This window comes from Leptopilina heterotoma, unplaced genomic scaffold, assembly GCF_015476425.1.
Source record: "Leptopilina heterotoma isolate Lh14 unplaced genomic scaffold, ASM1547642v1 Lhet_115, whole genome shotgun sequence".
NCBI lineage: Eukaryota > Metazoa > Arthropoda > Insecta > Hymenoptera > Figitidae > Leptopilina > Leptopilina heterotoma.
Genome location: NW_025110834.1, coordinates 459349 through 477576, shown reverse-complemented (window position 1 = coordinate 477576; position 18228 = coordinate 459349). Strand labels below are relative to the sequence as shown.

Below are 18228 nucleotides of genomic sequence, written 5' to 3'. Positions count from 1 at the left end.
ATTTTAATGTTTGTATTAAAAAGTTGGACAAGAGTCACTTTTTAAAAATGTTTCAATACTGTATCTCTAATTAATATTCATAACAATTACAATACAGGTTAAAGAAAATAAAGACAAATATGAATAAAATTTGGATCAATATGAAATAAATTACAATACTGTTTTAAAATACAAAGCCTTTCTATGAAATATTTAATCCTTACATTCATTGAAAGATTCTTAATACAGTATAGTAAATATGTTGAATCAATATAAAGTAAATTACTATACTGTATATAAATGTAAAACCTGACAATGAAATGTATAATAACTTATCATACAGAAAATTTATTTAAAAAAAATTTATATAGTTTACCTTTTAGTTTTTAAATTTTTTTAAAGCACCACGTATCTTGATATTGCACCCAGAATTCATATACTATAAACTCTGAACATTTATTTATACTTAATGATAGCCTACCTAACAGAAAATCTACTAACGACTGGAATCGAACGCACAACCCTAATATTAATAGAACGCAACCCTAACCAACTAGCTACGCAACGCACGCTGCAGGTGGTCCTTCGATACTAGAAGACATTCTCATTGTGAAAATGTATGCGCAGCAGACTACTGTGCAACTGACGCGTGCGCGATTCTTCAAAATATTTCATACAGTATAGTAATTTTTTTAAACTTGTCTGGAATACACATCTGAACTCATCTTTCTTATAAGTATTAAAATAATTTTACTTCTGTATATTGATAGTTTCATAAAATATAATAATAATTTTACGACAATTAAAAACATTTTTTCTATTATATGAGAATATTTATAATCTATAATTTTTTTAATACATTTCAAACGTTTTATCATACGCAACATAAAGTTTCTTAGACATCTTGAAATAATTTTCAGGAAATCAAATAAATATTATAAATTGTCCATCTTGTCAAACTTTTCTATAATATATTAGAATATTCTTTAGACTTTTTCTTTCCGTGTAGATGAAATATCTGTCCGTAAATAGTTCAGACGGTTTTAACGAGGAGAAATGTTTCACTTTGCCGTAAAAGAGTTCTCCAATAATAAACTGGCGCTGTTTGTCGTTTTTTGTATCGTTAATGGATACCAAATATTCTGTTTTTATTATGTTATGTTTTATATTATGTTGTATTTTATATTATGCTCTCGACGTCTTCGACGTCTTGTACCTTACAATAATTCTCTACTCGCCATGTGCCTGTTTGAACAGGATTTTTAAACTTTTTGTTTAACAGATTGAATTAATCGCTCAAATATTACTCAAGTCAATTTTTTCTATCTCCCGATTGGCAACACGTGACTGCAATACTGGTTGTGAACATTAACATCGTCCATGAACATATTGTAGTTACTAAAAGCATTTGGAAAATGGATGTCAACCTTTTCTTTAACCTCTTTACTGTATCGTTTTACAGAAGCTAAAGGGGTCATACCTGGCGCTGTCGATAAAATTGATACGTGCTTCGAATCTTTAACGGTAATGAAATTAATCCTACTGTTTTTATCAAATTTGACAGCGTGCGTTCCCCTGGAAGCATTTTTCGGAATATCATCTTTTTCTCTTATTCTATTATCTCGGACTGTACCAGTTGCACGACGACCCGCGTTTTTTAAGTTCACCAGCTAGTCAGGACAACAGAATATATTGTCAAAATATTCATGATAGTTCAACAGTTTTTTTGGAGGGATTTTAAATAGAAGCGGTTCAAGCATCTGACTTCCCAGAGCACAATTTGCCAAAACCGCATTATTACTGGAATTTTTTCCACAGTAAATGTCACAATTATATAAGTAAGCAGATGCACGACATTAACCCCACATCTTGATTCCGAATCTAATGAGCTTTGTTTTGATGAATTGTTTTAGAATACTTCTGCCAAAGTATTTGATCATTATTTCATCAATTGATACAGCCGTGCAAAAAATTCCAAATTGTACAAGGTTTTTGCGAAATATGTTTAATATTGAACTAACTTGCCAAAATCTTTTATTTTTACAATTACTATCTTCAAACTTGTAAAATTTCATTTTGGATTTGATTCTTTCAAAATGGTTCCTGCTCATTGCTGATGAAATAATATCAGTCTCCAAAAATGAATCCTTGGACCAATAAACTCTTTGAGACAATCTTCTATTAAAAGTTGTGAAGGATAATAATTCCTGAAAATTTATCAAACTATTTAAATTTATTTTGTAATCCCTAAATTTTTAAACTTTAATATAACTAAAGAAAATAAAGAAAAGGAATCAAATTATCAATTAATAAAAGGGTTACCTACGGAAGATGCTTTGGGCGCCAGTACTTTCTTGGAACACGAAACAAAGAAAGAAAATATTTATTTATTTTAGAAACATAACGGGACATGCCCTTTCGTACACAAGTACTGTTAAAACTAAAAAAATTACAATATAGTTTGTGTAACTAAATCTCGGTTGCCACTTTATACTACATAGTTCATTTAGTATTCAAAACAATATTGAGTTATTACCGCATAATTAGTTCTATGGAATGCCACCGAAAATAGTGAATATCGTCTGGAAAACATTCTAGGGACAGATAAATTTACCATAGAAAGGAGAGAGAGACAGAAGATAGCTTCATTCATAAGTCTGTACATGAAGGTCATATCAATAAAATAAAAACGCGGAGTTATCAAAGGTATATTTAAAACTGCCCTTAACTCCCCATAATCATGTGTTCGCATGTCAAAGGGAATATTGAACATCCTCGCTGCGAATCTCAGAAACTTATTTTGAACTCGTTCGATTCTAATTATTAGGAAGACGTAGAAAGGTGACCAAATAATGCATGCATATTCGATAATCGTCCTGACAAGCGGCAAATCCCAAGGATTTGGAGGCCCTTGAGACAGTGTCAGATATATGATCATTAAAAGCAAGATTATTGGTAAAGACAACACCCAAATCACGCACCCTCGCTACTTTTTCCAATGTATGACTATCAATAGTATAATTATTTAACATAACTCTACCTTTGGAAAATGAAACAGTGTAAGTCTTTTTTATATTTATACTTAAATGATTATTAACACACCATTTTTGTAGTTTATTTAAATCTTTTTGCAAATCAAAGGTGTCATTTTGAAAGGTAAATCGATTAATTACTTTGTAACATTTAAGGTCATCAGCATATAGTAAAAACGAGGAATGCCTGAATCCCTGTGATACCCCTGAAGTTGCTAAAAAAGGTTCATTAATTTCACCACCAACCCTTACAACCTGATACCTGTCAGAAAGATAACTTTTGAAAAAATCTACCATATTTTCAGAAACTCCTATTAGTTTCATTTTATTTAATAGTATATTGTGGTCTACCCTGTCAAACGCCTTCGATATATTGATAACAAAGTAATTAATTATCGATAAACGAAGCCACCAGGCTAATTATCAATCAATTAATTTGATCACAAAATAAAGAAATCTAGAAAAACATATTAATTGTCAATAAACAAGGCCATCAGGATAATTATTGATCAATTAATTAGTTAATCGCGAAATAAAGGAGACTGAATTTAAAAATCAAAAGAAATCACAATCAAAATCTTTCGGCATTGCTGACTAGCTACAATCCTTCGATGGAAAATAGTAGATGGGCGAGTTCGTTATTTAACAAATTAAACAAATATTTAAAATATCCAAAAATTAAATCAAGAAAATTTAACAATAAGAAATTAATTATTTATTCAATCAGTTCGAATTTTTGAGGTTAAGGCATAAATTAAATTAAACAGTCATTTTGACAATAATCGATAATTTTGAGGTTTAACAAAATTGACGTGATTCTATATAATATCAATATTAATTACCGAGACATTTAAATTTGTCAAACTGAAAATTGAACAAATATTAAACTTTTTATAAAATAGAATAAGGATTCTTTTTCAGTTCGAGACATAAAGGATGGACAATACGATTAAATTATAATTTCGACTTTTATTCAGATCAATGAAAAGAAATAATAAATGAATGATATCTCAATGAAAATTAAAGATTTGAATTATTAAGTTAAACCAAAAATAAAGAAATCCAGTCTCAAAAATCAAGAAAATAGAATCAATTTTGAAATATCATACATAAAATAAAAATTAAATTTGTACCAGAATATGTCAATACACGGCCAACGAATTTCCAATTGATAACTCCTCTCGAAATTCCCCAATGGTTTTGACCCAGATTCTCCCAGATTATTCAAAAATTGAATAAAAAAAATAAGACCAAAAAAATGGTGACAAAAATAAGACGACTTGTCTCTCACGATTTCACACAAAGAATGAATAAAATGGCGTATTTGTTTATCGCCTAGGAAATTCGTTGTCAACATAAAAAAAAGAAAGTCACATCACAAAACTAGATTCACGCGACATAAAAAGGAATTTTAATTGTTTAGTCCAGAAATCTTCTAATTCTTTCACGCTGATTGGTTGGTCCAAACAAAAAGGAAATTTAAATCTTCTTAAAAATTAATTCTTCAATTTTGATTAAAAAATATTGGATTCTTGTTATTCTTCAATAACAAATTAATTCGAAAAGAATTATTTTTGACGCAAGATGGTAAATTATCAAATCCTCTTCCATATAAAATTAGACGTGGTAAATATCAATTCTTGTAATCCCAGAAGACTAAGCGACATTTACGCACGAAGACTGGACGACTGAATATCTCCCTATCCTAAACTTACATTGATACAAGAACGTGAAAATTATAGGGCTCAATAAGAGTTTCGAGCAAAGCTCTCAATGTATGATAAAGCCTTCCAAGGACAGAAAATTGTTAAGTATTTCTCCAGGAAACGAAGTCGATCATCAAATTTTTAAAGTAGTAAAAATACAATAATATTGAGTGGCATCTTAAAAATATCCGAATTCAAGGGTACGTCAAAAGAATTTATTTAAATTTATAATAATTTATAATATTTTTTATTTATTTAATTGGATTTTAATCCACAATAATCAAAAAATTCAATATATACAAAAGATAGGTTATGTTTGACCAGCGGGAAAAATTCAAAAATATATAATTTCGGCAAAATAGAGAAATACAAATAAATAATCCAAAAGTTTCTTGAAATCTTTAAGCTTCTTATCTTCAGACAGTTGACTCGACAATTACAGATATTATTTTACATGAAACGAAAGAAAGGATAACAATAATTAGTTTCTAAATTTAGATTTAATTAAGTTTTTGTCCTATATCTCGAATTGTTGTGAGATCATGGTGTAATTTTTCTAACGCGAATAAATAAAATTTTGAATGATAAAAGCTCGAAATAATTTTGGTATAAAACTTTGTGAATTGTAAAATAGTAAATTTTACAACTTTTAAATTTCACAATTTAAAAGTTAAATTGAGAACTACTAAAATAATCTAGAGCATAATTCGATCATTTACCGAAAACACCTTCAATGCGCTTCTCTCTTTTGACGACAAGAGGGTAAGATATTGAGTAGATGAGATGGTGGAGGTAAAGCTAGATCAGAAACAAGAAACTCAAGTTAGCGGCGTTCACTCGATGTTAACACCGAGTTACCGAAAATCCAATTAGCAATAATAATTATTAACATTTTGTTAGAACTATCCAATGGGAATTAACTCGGTGTTAACACCAAGTTAGGATAATATTACGTAATTTTACAGGGTAATATTGCCATTAGGCGGAAATTTTAATGTGACTACTTGGATAGTTGAAAGCTAATTCAAATTTTATTTTTTTCTAAGTTTGCATGTTGTATCAAATGTAACTAAATATGATTTTAAAACATTTTTATCAAAAAGAAATTATTTTTTCTAGATGACCATTTACCACAATCTGGTGAAGAAATGGACAAACAGCGACATAAGACGCTTGCTTATGAGTACTTATGTCATCTTGAGGAAGCGAAAAAGTGAGTAAGAAGTATGTTTTGGTTGTAGGTTACTTTTTAAAACGTAGAAATATTAAAATAGGTTTCAACTTACTTAATATTATGTAATTAATATTGCTGTAATGAAGATGTAAAAATTCTCTTGTACTGAACGTTAATAAGTGTTTTTAACGACAAATGCCAACCAGATTTACTCTACTTTGTCTGATGATATTTGAAAGAATGCAGTTGTTAACATTGTCGCTTTATCCAATGAGATGGATAGGACAGCTTTTGAGCATGTGTAAGTGTGCGAGCTTGTTGCACTATCAGTTCTTGTTCAAGAAATGCGCGCCGCATTTCCTCTAATGCAGTCTCTTTAGTATTTAGTAGTTTTTCATATTGTTGTCTTTCCTCGATTTGTCGTTGTTTCTGTCTATCTATTTCACTTAGCGCCTTGGATAATTTCTGCTCAAGGGTTTCCTCCTGGCTCTTAGACATGTTTTCCACTTGGAGATTCGAATTATAGTATTCTAAATAAAAACTTTCTAACCTCCTCCTTTGATACTCTTAATTTTCCATTACCAAAACAGAACTCTCAACATATTTAAACAAAACCACTATAAAAGAAACTTAACTTTACTAAATACTCGTATAGCGATCAAACACGTGTAACCACGCCGACGACTCGCTTTACAAGCACTTTTTAATCCTCGAATATCTTTTACATCCTTATCACTTTTAATCATCCCATTTCTGATTTATTAGAAGGATAAATCACTTAACACCATTATTAAGATTAAAGCAAGATATAACGTTTATTAATATTAAAAATATAAAACTTATTTCCGACAATCAATTTTATCGCAGCTAACTGACAACTTTCATATCGTACCGTGAACGGCGCATATGACATATTATGACAGATCTGGATCTGTCAACTATTTCTTTTCATGTAACTGTAGGTACTTCCCCTAAATCGTACTTAGACCTTCTCATTATGTCACGAATTATACTTCTACGGTTAAAAAAGAAGAAGCATATGGGTTTAGTCTAATTTTTTTTAAATTCTAAATATATTTTAGGTGGATGGAATCATGTTTACGAGAAAAACTTCCCCCAAGTACGGAATTGGAGGAGAATTTGCGAAATGGAGTATATTTAGCTAAACTTGGACATTTTATGGTTCCTGAGGCTCTTCCATTAAACAAAATTTATGACATCGAGCAGAAACGATATAATGTTGCTGGTTTGCAATTTCGACACACGGACAATATAAACCATTTTTTGAAAAGTTTGAAAATAACAGAACTACCTATAGTAAGTTACTTTTTTACTATCTAAAATTTTATCAATATATCTCAGATACTTTGAGCTTGTACTTAAGTTGCTGTTTACTAAATATTTTTGCTATTTAAGAATAAGATGTAGTTTTTCTGATAGACTAAACAGAAAGTTAAAATGTTTTTTGAAGTTTTAGAAATAACAAGTTAAACCTGTTTCTAGAACAATAACAATAATAGTTCACTATTAGAATGATTTTTATGCTTTTCCGGTATAGCTCCATGCAAATGCATCATGAATTTCTTCGAAAAACTTTCGACAGAGTGCACTTTTTAATTTCTCAACCCATAATTTCGCATAATAATCAGTTTTTCAGCGCATAATCCAGTAATTTTCAGCGTCATAAAATGCTGTCCTTGTAATTATTAAATGCAAAAGTATTTTTATAAAAGTTTTCTTATTTTAATTAGGCTTTCCAACCTGAAACAACAGACATTTACGACAAGAAAAATATGCCAAGAGTTATATATTGCATTCATGCATTAAGTTCGCATTTATTTAAATTGGGCAAAGCTCCTCAAATTCAGGATTTATATGGAAAAGTAAACTTTACAGGTGTGTGTACATAATTTCTTCAAAAAATTGTTAATCAGTTTTAAACGTTTGTGCTATTTATATAATATGCAAATTGTAGGGAAACAATGAAATAAATAATCCTGTATTTTATTGTTTTTAATTTAATAATATTTATATATATTTTTTTGATAATATTTATTGTTTATGTTAATATTTTTATAAACTCGCTTCGGACCACTTGTGCGAATGTATTTGTTTTATTATTTTCCTAGAATTTAGAAAATGTGTTGTTTAAGGATAATTATTCTTTAAAAGTTTTATTATTTAAAATTTATCATTAAATGTGATTTTTATTTCTTAATAGAGGATGAAATTAATGCTGTTAGTAAAGAATTAAAAAAATACAATATTCAAATGCCACTTTTTCAAAAAATTGGTGGTCTATTGACTAATAATATGGAAGAAGACACTGCTGCATTACACGCTGCAATAATTGCTATCAATCAATCTATTTTCAATCAGGTAATGAAGTTTATAAAATTGTATATACAGTTTAATGTATAAATGATCCTGATTTAAAAAAATTTATATACTTAAGTGTTTCTTTGAACTTTAATTTCAATTTTGCGATCAGTTTTAACATTTGCGCTAACGACCCAAAATTATTTTCTGCTTTTTTTTCATAATAAACTGAACAAAATTAAACCTTAAGAAATAGAAAAGACAATTTTCTGAAAGTGGTTCAGATTTTTTATTTTTCTTTTAATAGGTACTGAAATGCATCCTATATAGTATCCTATACGTTAAATTATTACGGTAACTTTGTCGTATGTAAAACAACTAATAATTTTGTTTTTAATGTCGTAATTACGCATCGGGTTATAGTATTTGTTAAGTTTAATATTTAAATAGAAAAAAATATTAAAAAATGTCATTGAAACGTATTTACTTTTTTCTTGCTTATTTTAAGGATCAAGATGCAATGCTAACCCAAATGCAAACTAAAGATGCTCATTTAAACAATATTAAGGCTGACAATATAAACTGCTATTACGAAGCTTTAGTTACAGCAAAGCAGATGAAAGCAGAGGCTGTACTCAATAGGGTAAGTATAAAAAATGAACTATTTTTAAGTAATCTTTAACCACGCCAGAAACTTTTAGCAAACTTGCAAAACTTACAGTGGATTTCATTAAAGATAATTAACATGTGTTTTGTTTGCAGTCATTTAATGAAAGTTATGTACCTGATGCATATGATGAACTTCTTTCACAAGTCGAAATTCAGGGGCACATAAATCAAGTTAATGGTGAGTATTTATTCTTTAATAAAGCATATTTAAAAAAATTTAATTTTTATTGTTCAATACTTGTATGTTTTGCTTTCTTTTATAGTGATGAAATTGACTATAATTATGATCATTTATTACAATTCATTACATTTCTTATACCTATATTTAAATTAAAAAATTATATATTAATCAACTGTACACATTCCTGTCTTTTTTTGCAGTTCAATTTGCTTTACAAAATGTAAAAGAATCTGTATGTTATGACAACAAATCTTTAATATCTGCATTAAAAGATCCAGTGCTTCAAATTGCGGTAAAATAATTAATACTGGTTTATAGAAAAGTGTCTTACCGACTATGTTTTAGATGTTAGTGATAAAATAATGTTATCACCTAAACTATTTTGTAGGCTTAAATTTGCATTTTATTTGTACTCTTGAATCTTGCAAATCTAAAAATTACTTTTCAAGAAAACTACTTGCTTGTAAATAATTGGTCGAATCTACATCTAATCCTGCCTTAACTGGACGAACCTTTCACTATTTTACATCTTACAACTTAATTAATATATTTATCAATTATTTAATTAATCAATTATTTATCAATTATTTAATTATTTAATTATTATTAATATATTTTCAACAATTAATGTGAAACTTTAGTTCAACTAACAAGAAATATTAATATTTTTAACAAATCATTAAAACAAATATTTATCATGAAAAAATGTAATCGGTAATTCATTTTTTCGGTAGATTTATTAAAAGTTTACATTAATCTTTCTTGCAAAGGAAATAATGATCATGGAAATTTTAACCTTTTTGTAATTGCTTACAGAATATTTCTTACGAGAATGTTGCTATTTACAAGGAAAAACTTGTCAAATTGATAAAAAACTCGGAGTGGGAAATAGAAAATTATCAGTATTTACAAAAAATTCTTCAAGAAGCCGTGAATGAAGCAAATATTGTTTCCTTGCAGATGATCAAGAGTTAGTTCTTCATTAAAGTTTGGCTTATTCTTTTTTCAAAACACATAAACAATAATTTATTTATTTTCAGAAGAGAAAGTTTTAAATGAAGTAAATCAAGCTCTACAAAATGATGACTTTCAACAATTTTGTGAAGCTTTATTTAATCCTTCTTTGGGTTTGTTAAATAAAGTTGATGAATTTGCTTTGCCTTTATTTTTTGAAGAAATGAAAATCGATTGTACCGAGTCGCAAGTATGATGATTAAATTTTATATATTTTATTCATTTAATAATACAATAGGAGAGAGAGGGCCCTAAGAATGCAAAATTTTAGTTTTGTTCGGAATTCTTCACGCAATTAACAAACGAATAATTAAAAAAATTTAATTTTTATTACTTTTAGCTATAATCACTAAATTTAAAATTTTTAAGTTGTATAATGGCAACTTGAAAATTTTATGTTAAAATATAAAATTCAAATTCAAATACAAGAAATTGAATTTTAAGAACGAAAGTTTATAAAATACTTTGACAAAATGACGCCTATGACGTCAGTGCCACTAAAGGGGTTAAAAGACAATGAGAACTCTGGGCACTCTATCCAATAAAAGAATGCTTTGTGCAATTTCTTCATTTTCAGTTGATGTTAAAAAATTTTATTTTACAGAGAAGTGTATCTTATACAGATATTGTGGTCAGCATTCGAGTTTTGTCAACCATTGCAGCGATAACAAAAGCTATAGAAACAGGAAGTGCTATATTAACATATCAAGCCTTATCTTGTCCTGAAGCACATGTCATGGTAGTATAAATTTTATCTTGATATTATTGAATGCAAATAACAATTTTTACTATTATATTTGGCTCAAAATTTCTGAAGTGTGCCACTAATTTTTCGATGGAGATTTCATATAAATAATTTTATAGTATTCTAGTACAAAAATATGACCCCAAAGTTGATTTTGCCAAAATTTTAATTTTTTTAAGAGTTATTATTTACAATAGAACGGTAGGAAAACATTTTCCAATAATTTGAATTCAGGGCTGCCACGCAATCTGAAAACCTGTAAAACCTGGATACCTGGAAACCTTTTCAATGAATTTAACTAGAAATCGTCTTAAAGAACGTAAATTTTTGAGAAATTTTAATTATTCCAATTCTTCAGAAATTAGTTAAATTTTTTAATATATATTTTTAATTGATTATTAAAAATAATGGATTTATACAAGAATTTTAATTAAAAACACTAAAAGAAATTGAATTTTGAAGCAACCACTTCTTAGAAATTCAATTATTTCCAACAATTTTAATAAAATTCATGGCAAAATTCCAATTATTTTCAAAAACTTCCCTCAATTCAATGATTTTTAATAAATCTACTACTTTAATAAAACTTTTCAAAAGAATTCAATTACACAGGACCACAAAAATTTTTTTTAAGAAAGTATTGACCGGACCATGTTTTTTATATGTCTTTTGGGTCGCTGAATTCGAATCCGAACTCAGTTTTGTGCCATCACGTCAAGTTTCTTCAAAATGGCGGATCCAATATGGCTGTCGAATTTTTTAAAAATGTATCAAATTTACTTGAAATTTGTTACTCGGGGGTTCTTGGGGTCGCTAAATACGAATTTCACCTTAGTTTTTCATAATTCAAAATGGCGGATCCAATATGGCTGACGTATTTTAAAAAAATTTATCAGATTTATTCGAAACTTGTTACTTGGGGGTTTTTGGGGTCGCTGAATACAAATTTTACCTTAGTTTTTAAAAATCCAAAATGGCAAATCCAATATGGCTAACGAAATATTTAAAAATTTATCAGTTTTTGAATTTTTGACAACTAAGGTGAAATTCGTATTCAGCGACCCCGAAACCCCCCGAGTATAACGTTTCAGGTAAATCCAATAATGTGTTTGAAAATTGGTCAGCCATATTGGATCCGCCATTTTGAATTTTTGAAAACTAAGGTGAAATTCGTATTTAGAAAACCCAAAAACCCCCTAGTAACAAGATTCAGGCGAATTGGGTGAATTTTAAAAAAATTGACGCCATATTGGATCCGCCATCCTAAATTTTAAACATTTACGAGAGTTTATAATATTACAACTGTCTTGTTATTTCAGTTGTCAAGTCAGTTAGTTTAAAAACTCTGTATCAGTCGGACGTGTCCCAGTTCAAATAAATAATATTTAATTTAAATCTTTTTAAGGAGTTACATTTTATTTCGTCAACAATTTTTAATAAAATTTTAATCAAATTTCCGAAAAATAAACTTATGTTTAAAAATTTTATTAAAATTTGTCAAGAGAATTTAATTATTTAAAAATTTGTTGATAAAAGTCTTTATAAAAATTCAATTTTAAGAAACATTCAATTCTTCAATAAATTATTTATTTTTGTATTTAAATAATTGAATTCTCCTAGATTTTTCTAGTAAATATTTATTTAAAAATGAATTTCAGTTAAAATTTTAGATTATTATTGAATATTGAAAGCAATATAGCGTAAATTTTTTAAAATAATTGAATTTTTAAAATGTTTCAAATTAAAATCTTTTAGAAAATTTGAATTTTTCATACTTTTAATTAACAATTCTGCAGAATTTATTTTTTAAAAACGTTTAATTGAATTAATTCTTTAATTCTTGAAGTTTTTATTTTCTAATATATATTTAATTGAAGAATGTCAGAATAATCAAAATTACGTAAAAATTATTATTGAAAATAATTGAATATTTACGAAGAATTTTATTATTTTTGAAAATAATTGAATTCTTGCGGAGAATTTTATCAATTTTGAAAATAATTGAATTCTTGCGAAGAATTTTGTCAATTTTAAAAATAATTGAATTATTTCGAAGAATTTTATTCAAATTTTTTGAGAATAATTGAATTCCTGAGAACAATTTTATTATCTATAAAAATAATTAAATTCTTGACAAGATTTTTAAGGAAATTTAGAAGAATGTCAAAATAAATCGAAAGTTTAGGTAAAATTGAATTGTAAACAAATGGATTTAAAAATTCTTAAAGAAGAACTTTTCCATAAATTATTTAAAAAATTTGTTTTAAAAAAGAATTTTAGTTTAAAATTCTAGAAATAAAGAATTGAATTGAAATCAAAATAATTTTGAAGAAATTACAGTAACAATATTTTTATAATATAAAATTATGATAGTATCAAGTTGTAATGATTATAAAACATGAAGAAAGCGATCACTCCGAGTCTACGACTTGTCTATCTTCTTGTTTTATAATAATATTCTTATATGTAATTGAATTTAAAATTTTTGAATATTTTAACCTTTAAAGTGCTATGCCGGTCTGACAGACCGCTATAAAACTTTTCTTTGCTTGTAACTTTTTTTCAAAGTAAGATACGAACTTGAGCTTTTCGGTAGCTTCATATTTTATAAAAAAATCTGTTAAGTGACAACTTTTTCAAAAATTTTTTTTCTTTAAATTTTGTATTGTAAAATATGTAAAAATAAAAAAAATTGAATCAAATTAATGTAGAAATGACTTTTTTATGTTAAAAAGTGAAAAATATTTACAATAGTTGTCTTTAGAAAATTACAAATTACTAAAAAACCGTAAAAAAGGGAATAGCGGTCTGACTGACCGGGGGTAGCACTGAGCGTGATTTTTCGGCACATAGCACTTTAAAGGTTAATTTCTGTAAAAAAATAATGATTAAATATTCATTTAAAAACGAAGTTATTGATGTTTTTGAGTAATTTTACAATTAAAGAAATTCGTAAATAAATGTAATAGAACAGGAAAAAAAGTCGTTTTGTCTAAAAATCAGAGAGTTTGGTAAAATTAAGAATAACATTAAAAATTAAAATTAAAAATAAAATTTTGTAAAATATTAATGTAGTTTTAAAAATCTGGAAAAATTACGTTTCCTAACCTGGAAAACCTGAAAAAGTCAGGGAATTTGAAATGAGGAAAAGCGTGGCAACCCTGAATTTGATTTCTATGAATTTCTTAAATCTCTTAAATGCTTCCTTAATTCTAAAACAAGGAAATCGCGATTTCTCAAGTGAATTTTCTCTCTTCAAAAAGTTCCATCAAGTAAAATTTTTTGCAAATTTCCAAACAATTTGTGAAATAAAAGTTTACGAAGTAAACTTTTTAAACTAAAAGTTTAATATTGATTGAATATGACATTTGCAAAAACTTTTACTTGGCGGAACTTTTTGCATGAAAGATGTTTTTGTTGTAATAGAAAATTAACTAGAATTTTGTTATAGGATTTAGAAGAAGAGAATAAAATAAAATATTTTCAAGCATTAACGGCGGTATGTTATGAAAAACAAATATCAAATGATAGATGTCGACTATTAACATACAATGATATACAAGAAAGTGTCGATCTCGTAAATCAACAATGCTCAAATGACAATGAAGGTGAGCTTCTGAAATGCAATTAAATAAAATAATTATTAATGATAATTTTTATAAAAAAAATAGTTATTTTCGTATTAAGAACTATGAATTATATTATGTTCCTTTCAGTTTTGGAGGCATTACAACATTTAAATGCAGCTGTAAAAAGTAACAATCGTGACGAAATGATGAGAATTTTGCAAAGCTCATTATTAAGATTAAAAAGACTTGTGTCATATTCTGATACTTCTCTCTACTTAAAGATATTTAAAAAATGCCTTGAAGAAAAACATTCAGATGGATCCGAACTGTGGTTAGAAGATGTTGAAGAAGTCACGGATACGGTGGCTAAAGAAGCAAAAAATGTTCAATCAGGTAATGTAATTGTTCGCGCTATTCCGATAATTCCTATAAAAGTGCCAATTTTGTACCTGTAGGATGAAAATAAATTTGATAATCTTTTTATTTGCAGCATGTGCCTTATTATCCCAAATCCATAAAGGATTAGAAAATAACTTTTCTTTTACTACAAATTGGTTGAAAATGATTGGTTTACAAATTCTAGAGAGAAATGAAGAAAAATATAATGCAGCTTTTGTAACGCTTTTTAAAGAAAAGGTAAATTTTTAATTTGATTGTATGAACTTGGTTATTTAGCGTAATATTTATCTTTCACTGTATTATTTATTTGTTTGCAGCAAAAAAATCGTAGTTGTCCTTACGTTCGTTATATTACGTCTAAAGGCAATGAATCATTTTTAGACTTGGAAAATTTTAGTTACACTTGGGACCAACCATCAAACGAAACAGGATCATTCTACTTCACGTACGAAGACATTCGGGTAAATTAAAATTATAACTAAAGTTTCTGTTCCTAAGTGCAGGTTTCGCACTCATCAATTAAAACCTAATATTTACTGCTTTTTTACGTTATGCTACTATTTTGGTACTTTTTTTGGATTTCACCCACTAAAAGCTACTATTTCTGTTTTTTTTTTGAGAATTTTTCAAAAATTATAATGAAATTCTTTAAAACGATTCAATTATATTAAAAAAATATTCGAAATTTAATTATTTTCAATATCTAGTATTTTCATGAAATTTCGCAAAAGAATTTAATAATTTAAACAAAATTGATAAAATTCATCAAAAATTCAATTATTTTCATAAATAATAAAATTTCCATAGAAATTCAATTAATTTAGAATAACATTTTCAAAAAAATTTTTAAAATCAATTATTTAACCAAATTTTTATACAATTCTGCAGAATAATTCAATTACTTTCACTAATAATAACATTTTTCATGAAAATTCAATTGTATTTCGCTGCCTCGTCCTCAAGATCAAAATTATGTAGTCACGTTAGTCACTATTTGTTCCGCCACAGTATTTCATATTCTAAGATTTTTTAGCGCCACTCTTAGGTGTCGCTGCCGTCTCTTCCGCTTCCTGTCATTACGTTATTTCTGTGTGCTCCACGCCACATCGTGTACCGTGAAAAATAATTAAAAGTAGTGAAAAATGGGAAAAAATAACAAACAATTACTACGGAAGATATAGAAGATGAAAAAGCAGATGAAGAAAAACAAAAAGAAAAGTAAGAAAAGAGACTCTTCTGCGTCATCATCCGAGACAAGCAGCTCCAGCTCCACAAGCAGTTCTATGTCGAAAAACAGCAGCCGGAAAACAGCACATAAACCCAGATCGCGTAGTCTTATCCGAGACTCCAGGTCTAGAGGTAGGTCACGCCGTAAATCAGAAAACTTGAACAGAGAGAGGTCCCGAAGAGACTCATCCAAAAGCTCATATGCTTCAAATCAAACTCGACGAGGTGCGTCCCGCAGCCATGACAGTTCATTAGACGAACGAAATGACAGTGGAAGGCGCGACCCGAACGAAGTAACAACGAGCAGAGAAAGTTCCCCTGGCGCCGCTCAGTCTCGTAGCCCAAAAGCTACATCACCTCCTGCCGTGCCTTCTCATACGCGAAATCCAAAGCAGAAAAACCTGCAATCACAGGATAGTCAAAAAGATAGCTCACTGCAAAAGCGTGATAAGACACAGTCGGTAAAGAAGAGCACCGATAATCAGCAATCAAACGACGGTCAAAACGACCCACAATCGGTAAAGAAGAACACGGATATGGATGATGCTGACTTAATACAGCTAGGTGGCGACCCCTTCGATAATAAAAAAGTCAGTCCGCCGATTAACAAAACGCTGGCAACAGTGTGGCAAAAAATCATGCAAATAGGAGTGTCAAAAGAAATTCGCAAAGAATTAGTCAACAAACACCCTCCATCCGAAAATTGCGACATGATGGAAGCCCCTTCTTTAAACCCAGAATTAAAAAATATCATTGGTCAATCAGGGGTAAAAAAGGATCAATTCCAAATAGTTTCACAAAATCAACTTGGAGCAGGCATAAGCGCTCTCGGAACAGCGGTAACAAAACTCTTGACTCTCCAACAGCCTGAAGATCAGTCAAACCTCAAATGTCAGCTGATAAGTGAAATACTGTCTTTTCTCAGTGATGCAGGAAAACTCTTTACCGATTTACATCATGAAGTATCGCTCACCAGAAGGAATTTTATTACTTCTGGAAGAGACCCGAAGCTAAAAATAGTAGCAGATAATTCACTGGTTGACAGGACTCTATTTGGGGAAAAGTTCGCTGAAATGTATAAAGCAGCCAAAGAAGTTGAAAGAGTGGGAAAAGAACTCTCACGGACAACACAAAAACCAGAAAGAAAAAAGGCATACCAGCAACCTCGCTCGCGACAGACCACACCAAGATCCAGTGATTTAAACTGGAAGGGCCCCCCAGGAAGAGCTACTCGAACTCCAGACGGGGAGGGCCTCGGACAGCTCGGACATCGCGCAACCAGCAGCAGAGGAATTAAAGGTAAGCAAAATAGGCGGACGTCTATCTAATTTTCTCCATGCATGGAAGAAATTAACGTCAGACCAATTTATTCTAAATTGCGTTAAAGGGTATAAACTACCTTTTGTAGAAACACCCACACAAAATAAAATTCCCAGCAACGCAGCTCTGCCACATGAGGAATATTTAAAAACAATTAACGCAATAAATAAATTAGAAAACAAATGTGCAGTCGCTAAATGTAAACCATTGAAAGGTCAATACATTTCCCCCTTTTTTCTAAGAGAAAAACAAAATGGCGATGATAGGTTTATTCTTAACCTCAAAAGTCTCAATTCATTCATTAACCCTCCACACTTTAAAATGGAGGACATAAAAACAGCCCTAAGATTAATTAGGCCCAATTGCTATTTTGCATGCATTGATCTGAAAGACGGTTACCTTCATATTCGAATTCACAAAAATTATAGAAAATACCTAAGATTCTTTTTTGACGACAAATACTATGAGTTTACAGCCTTACCCTTCGGACTCTGCACTGCACCCTACATTTTTACAAAAATCTTAAAACCAATAGTACAAAAGCTTAGGGAACTCGGAGTTCTACTAGTAGTATATCTCGATGACATACTAATAATAGCTAGGTCAGAAGTAGAATGCAGAGCAAATGTAAAACTTGCAAAAAACCTGTTAGAAGAATTAGGATTGGTGATCAACCAAGAAAAAAGCGCATTAACACCTTCAAAAAATTGTAAATATCTAGGTTTCCTCCTAAACAGTGTGTCGTTTTCGATAGAACTCCAACTAGAAAAAAGAAATTCTATAGCGATCTTAGCAAAACAATTTTCGAAAAAGAAATCCTGTAAAGTAAGAGAGCTTGCAAGACTTCTGGGCACCCTGGTAGCGGCATGTCCAGCAATTCCGTACGGCTGGCTC

The 18228-nt window shown here is 29.1% G+C and overlaps 1 protein-coding gene across 1 annotated transcript in view; it reads left to right on the top strand.

Annotated features, from left to right (window-relative positions):
* LOC122508959 (ras GTPase-activating-like protein IQGAP1) overlaps positions 1-18228 on the top strand; it is a 61430-nt gene that overhangs the window by 22142 nt on the left and 21060 nt on the right. Inside the window, exons 2-15 of the mRNA XM_043622657.1 lie at positions 5837-5930; positions 6974-7208; positions 7643-7787; positions 8113-8270; positions 8719-8853; positions 8973-9057; positions 9261-9352; positions 9877-10030; positions 10101-10264; positions 10679-10813; positions 14271-14427; positions 14536-14781; positions 14879-15024; positions 15105-15248. Coding sequence (XP_043478592.1) covers positions 5837-5930; positions 6974-7208; positions 7643-7787; positions 8113-8270; positions 8719-8853; positions 8973-9057; positions 9261-9352; positions 9877-10030; positions 10101-10264; positions 10679-10813; positions 14271-14427; positions 14536-14781; positions 14879-15024; positions 15105-15248 — 2090 coding nt within the window. The remainder of the gene's footprint in view (positions 1-5836; positions 5931-6973; positions 7209-7642; positions 7788-8112; positions 8271-8718; positions 8854-8972; positions 9058-9260; positions 9353-9876; positions 10031-10100; positions 10265-10678; positions 10814-14270; positions 14428-14535; positions 14782-14878; positions 15025-15104; positions 15249-18228) is intronic.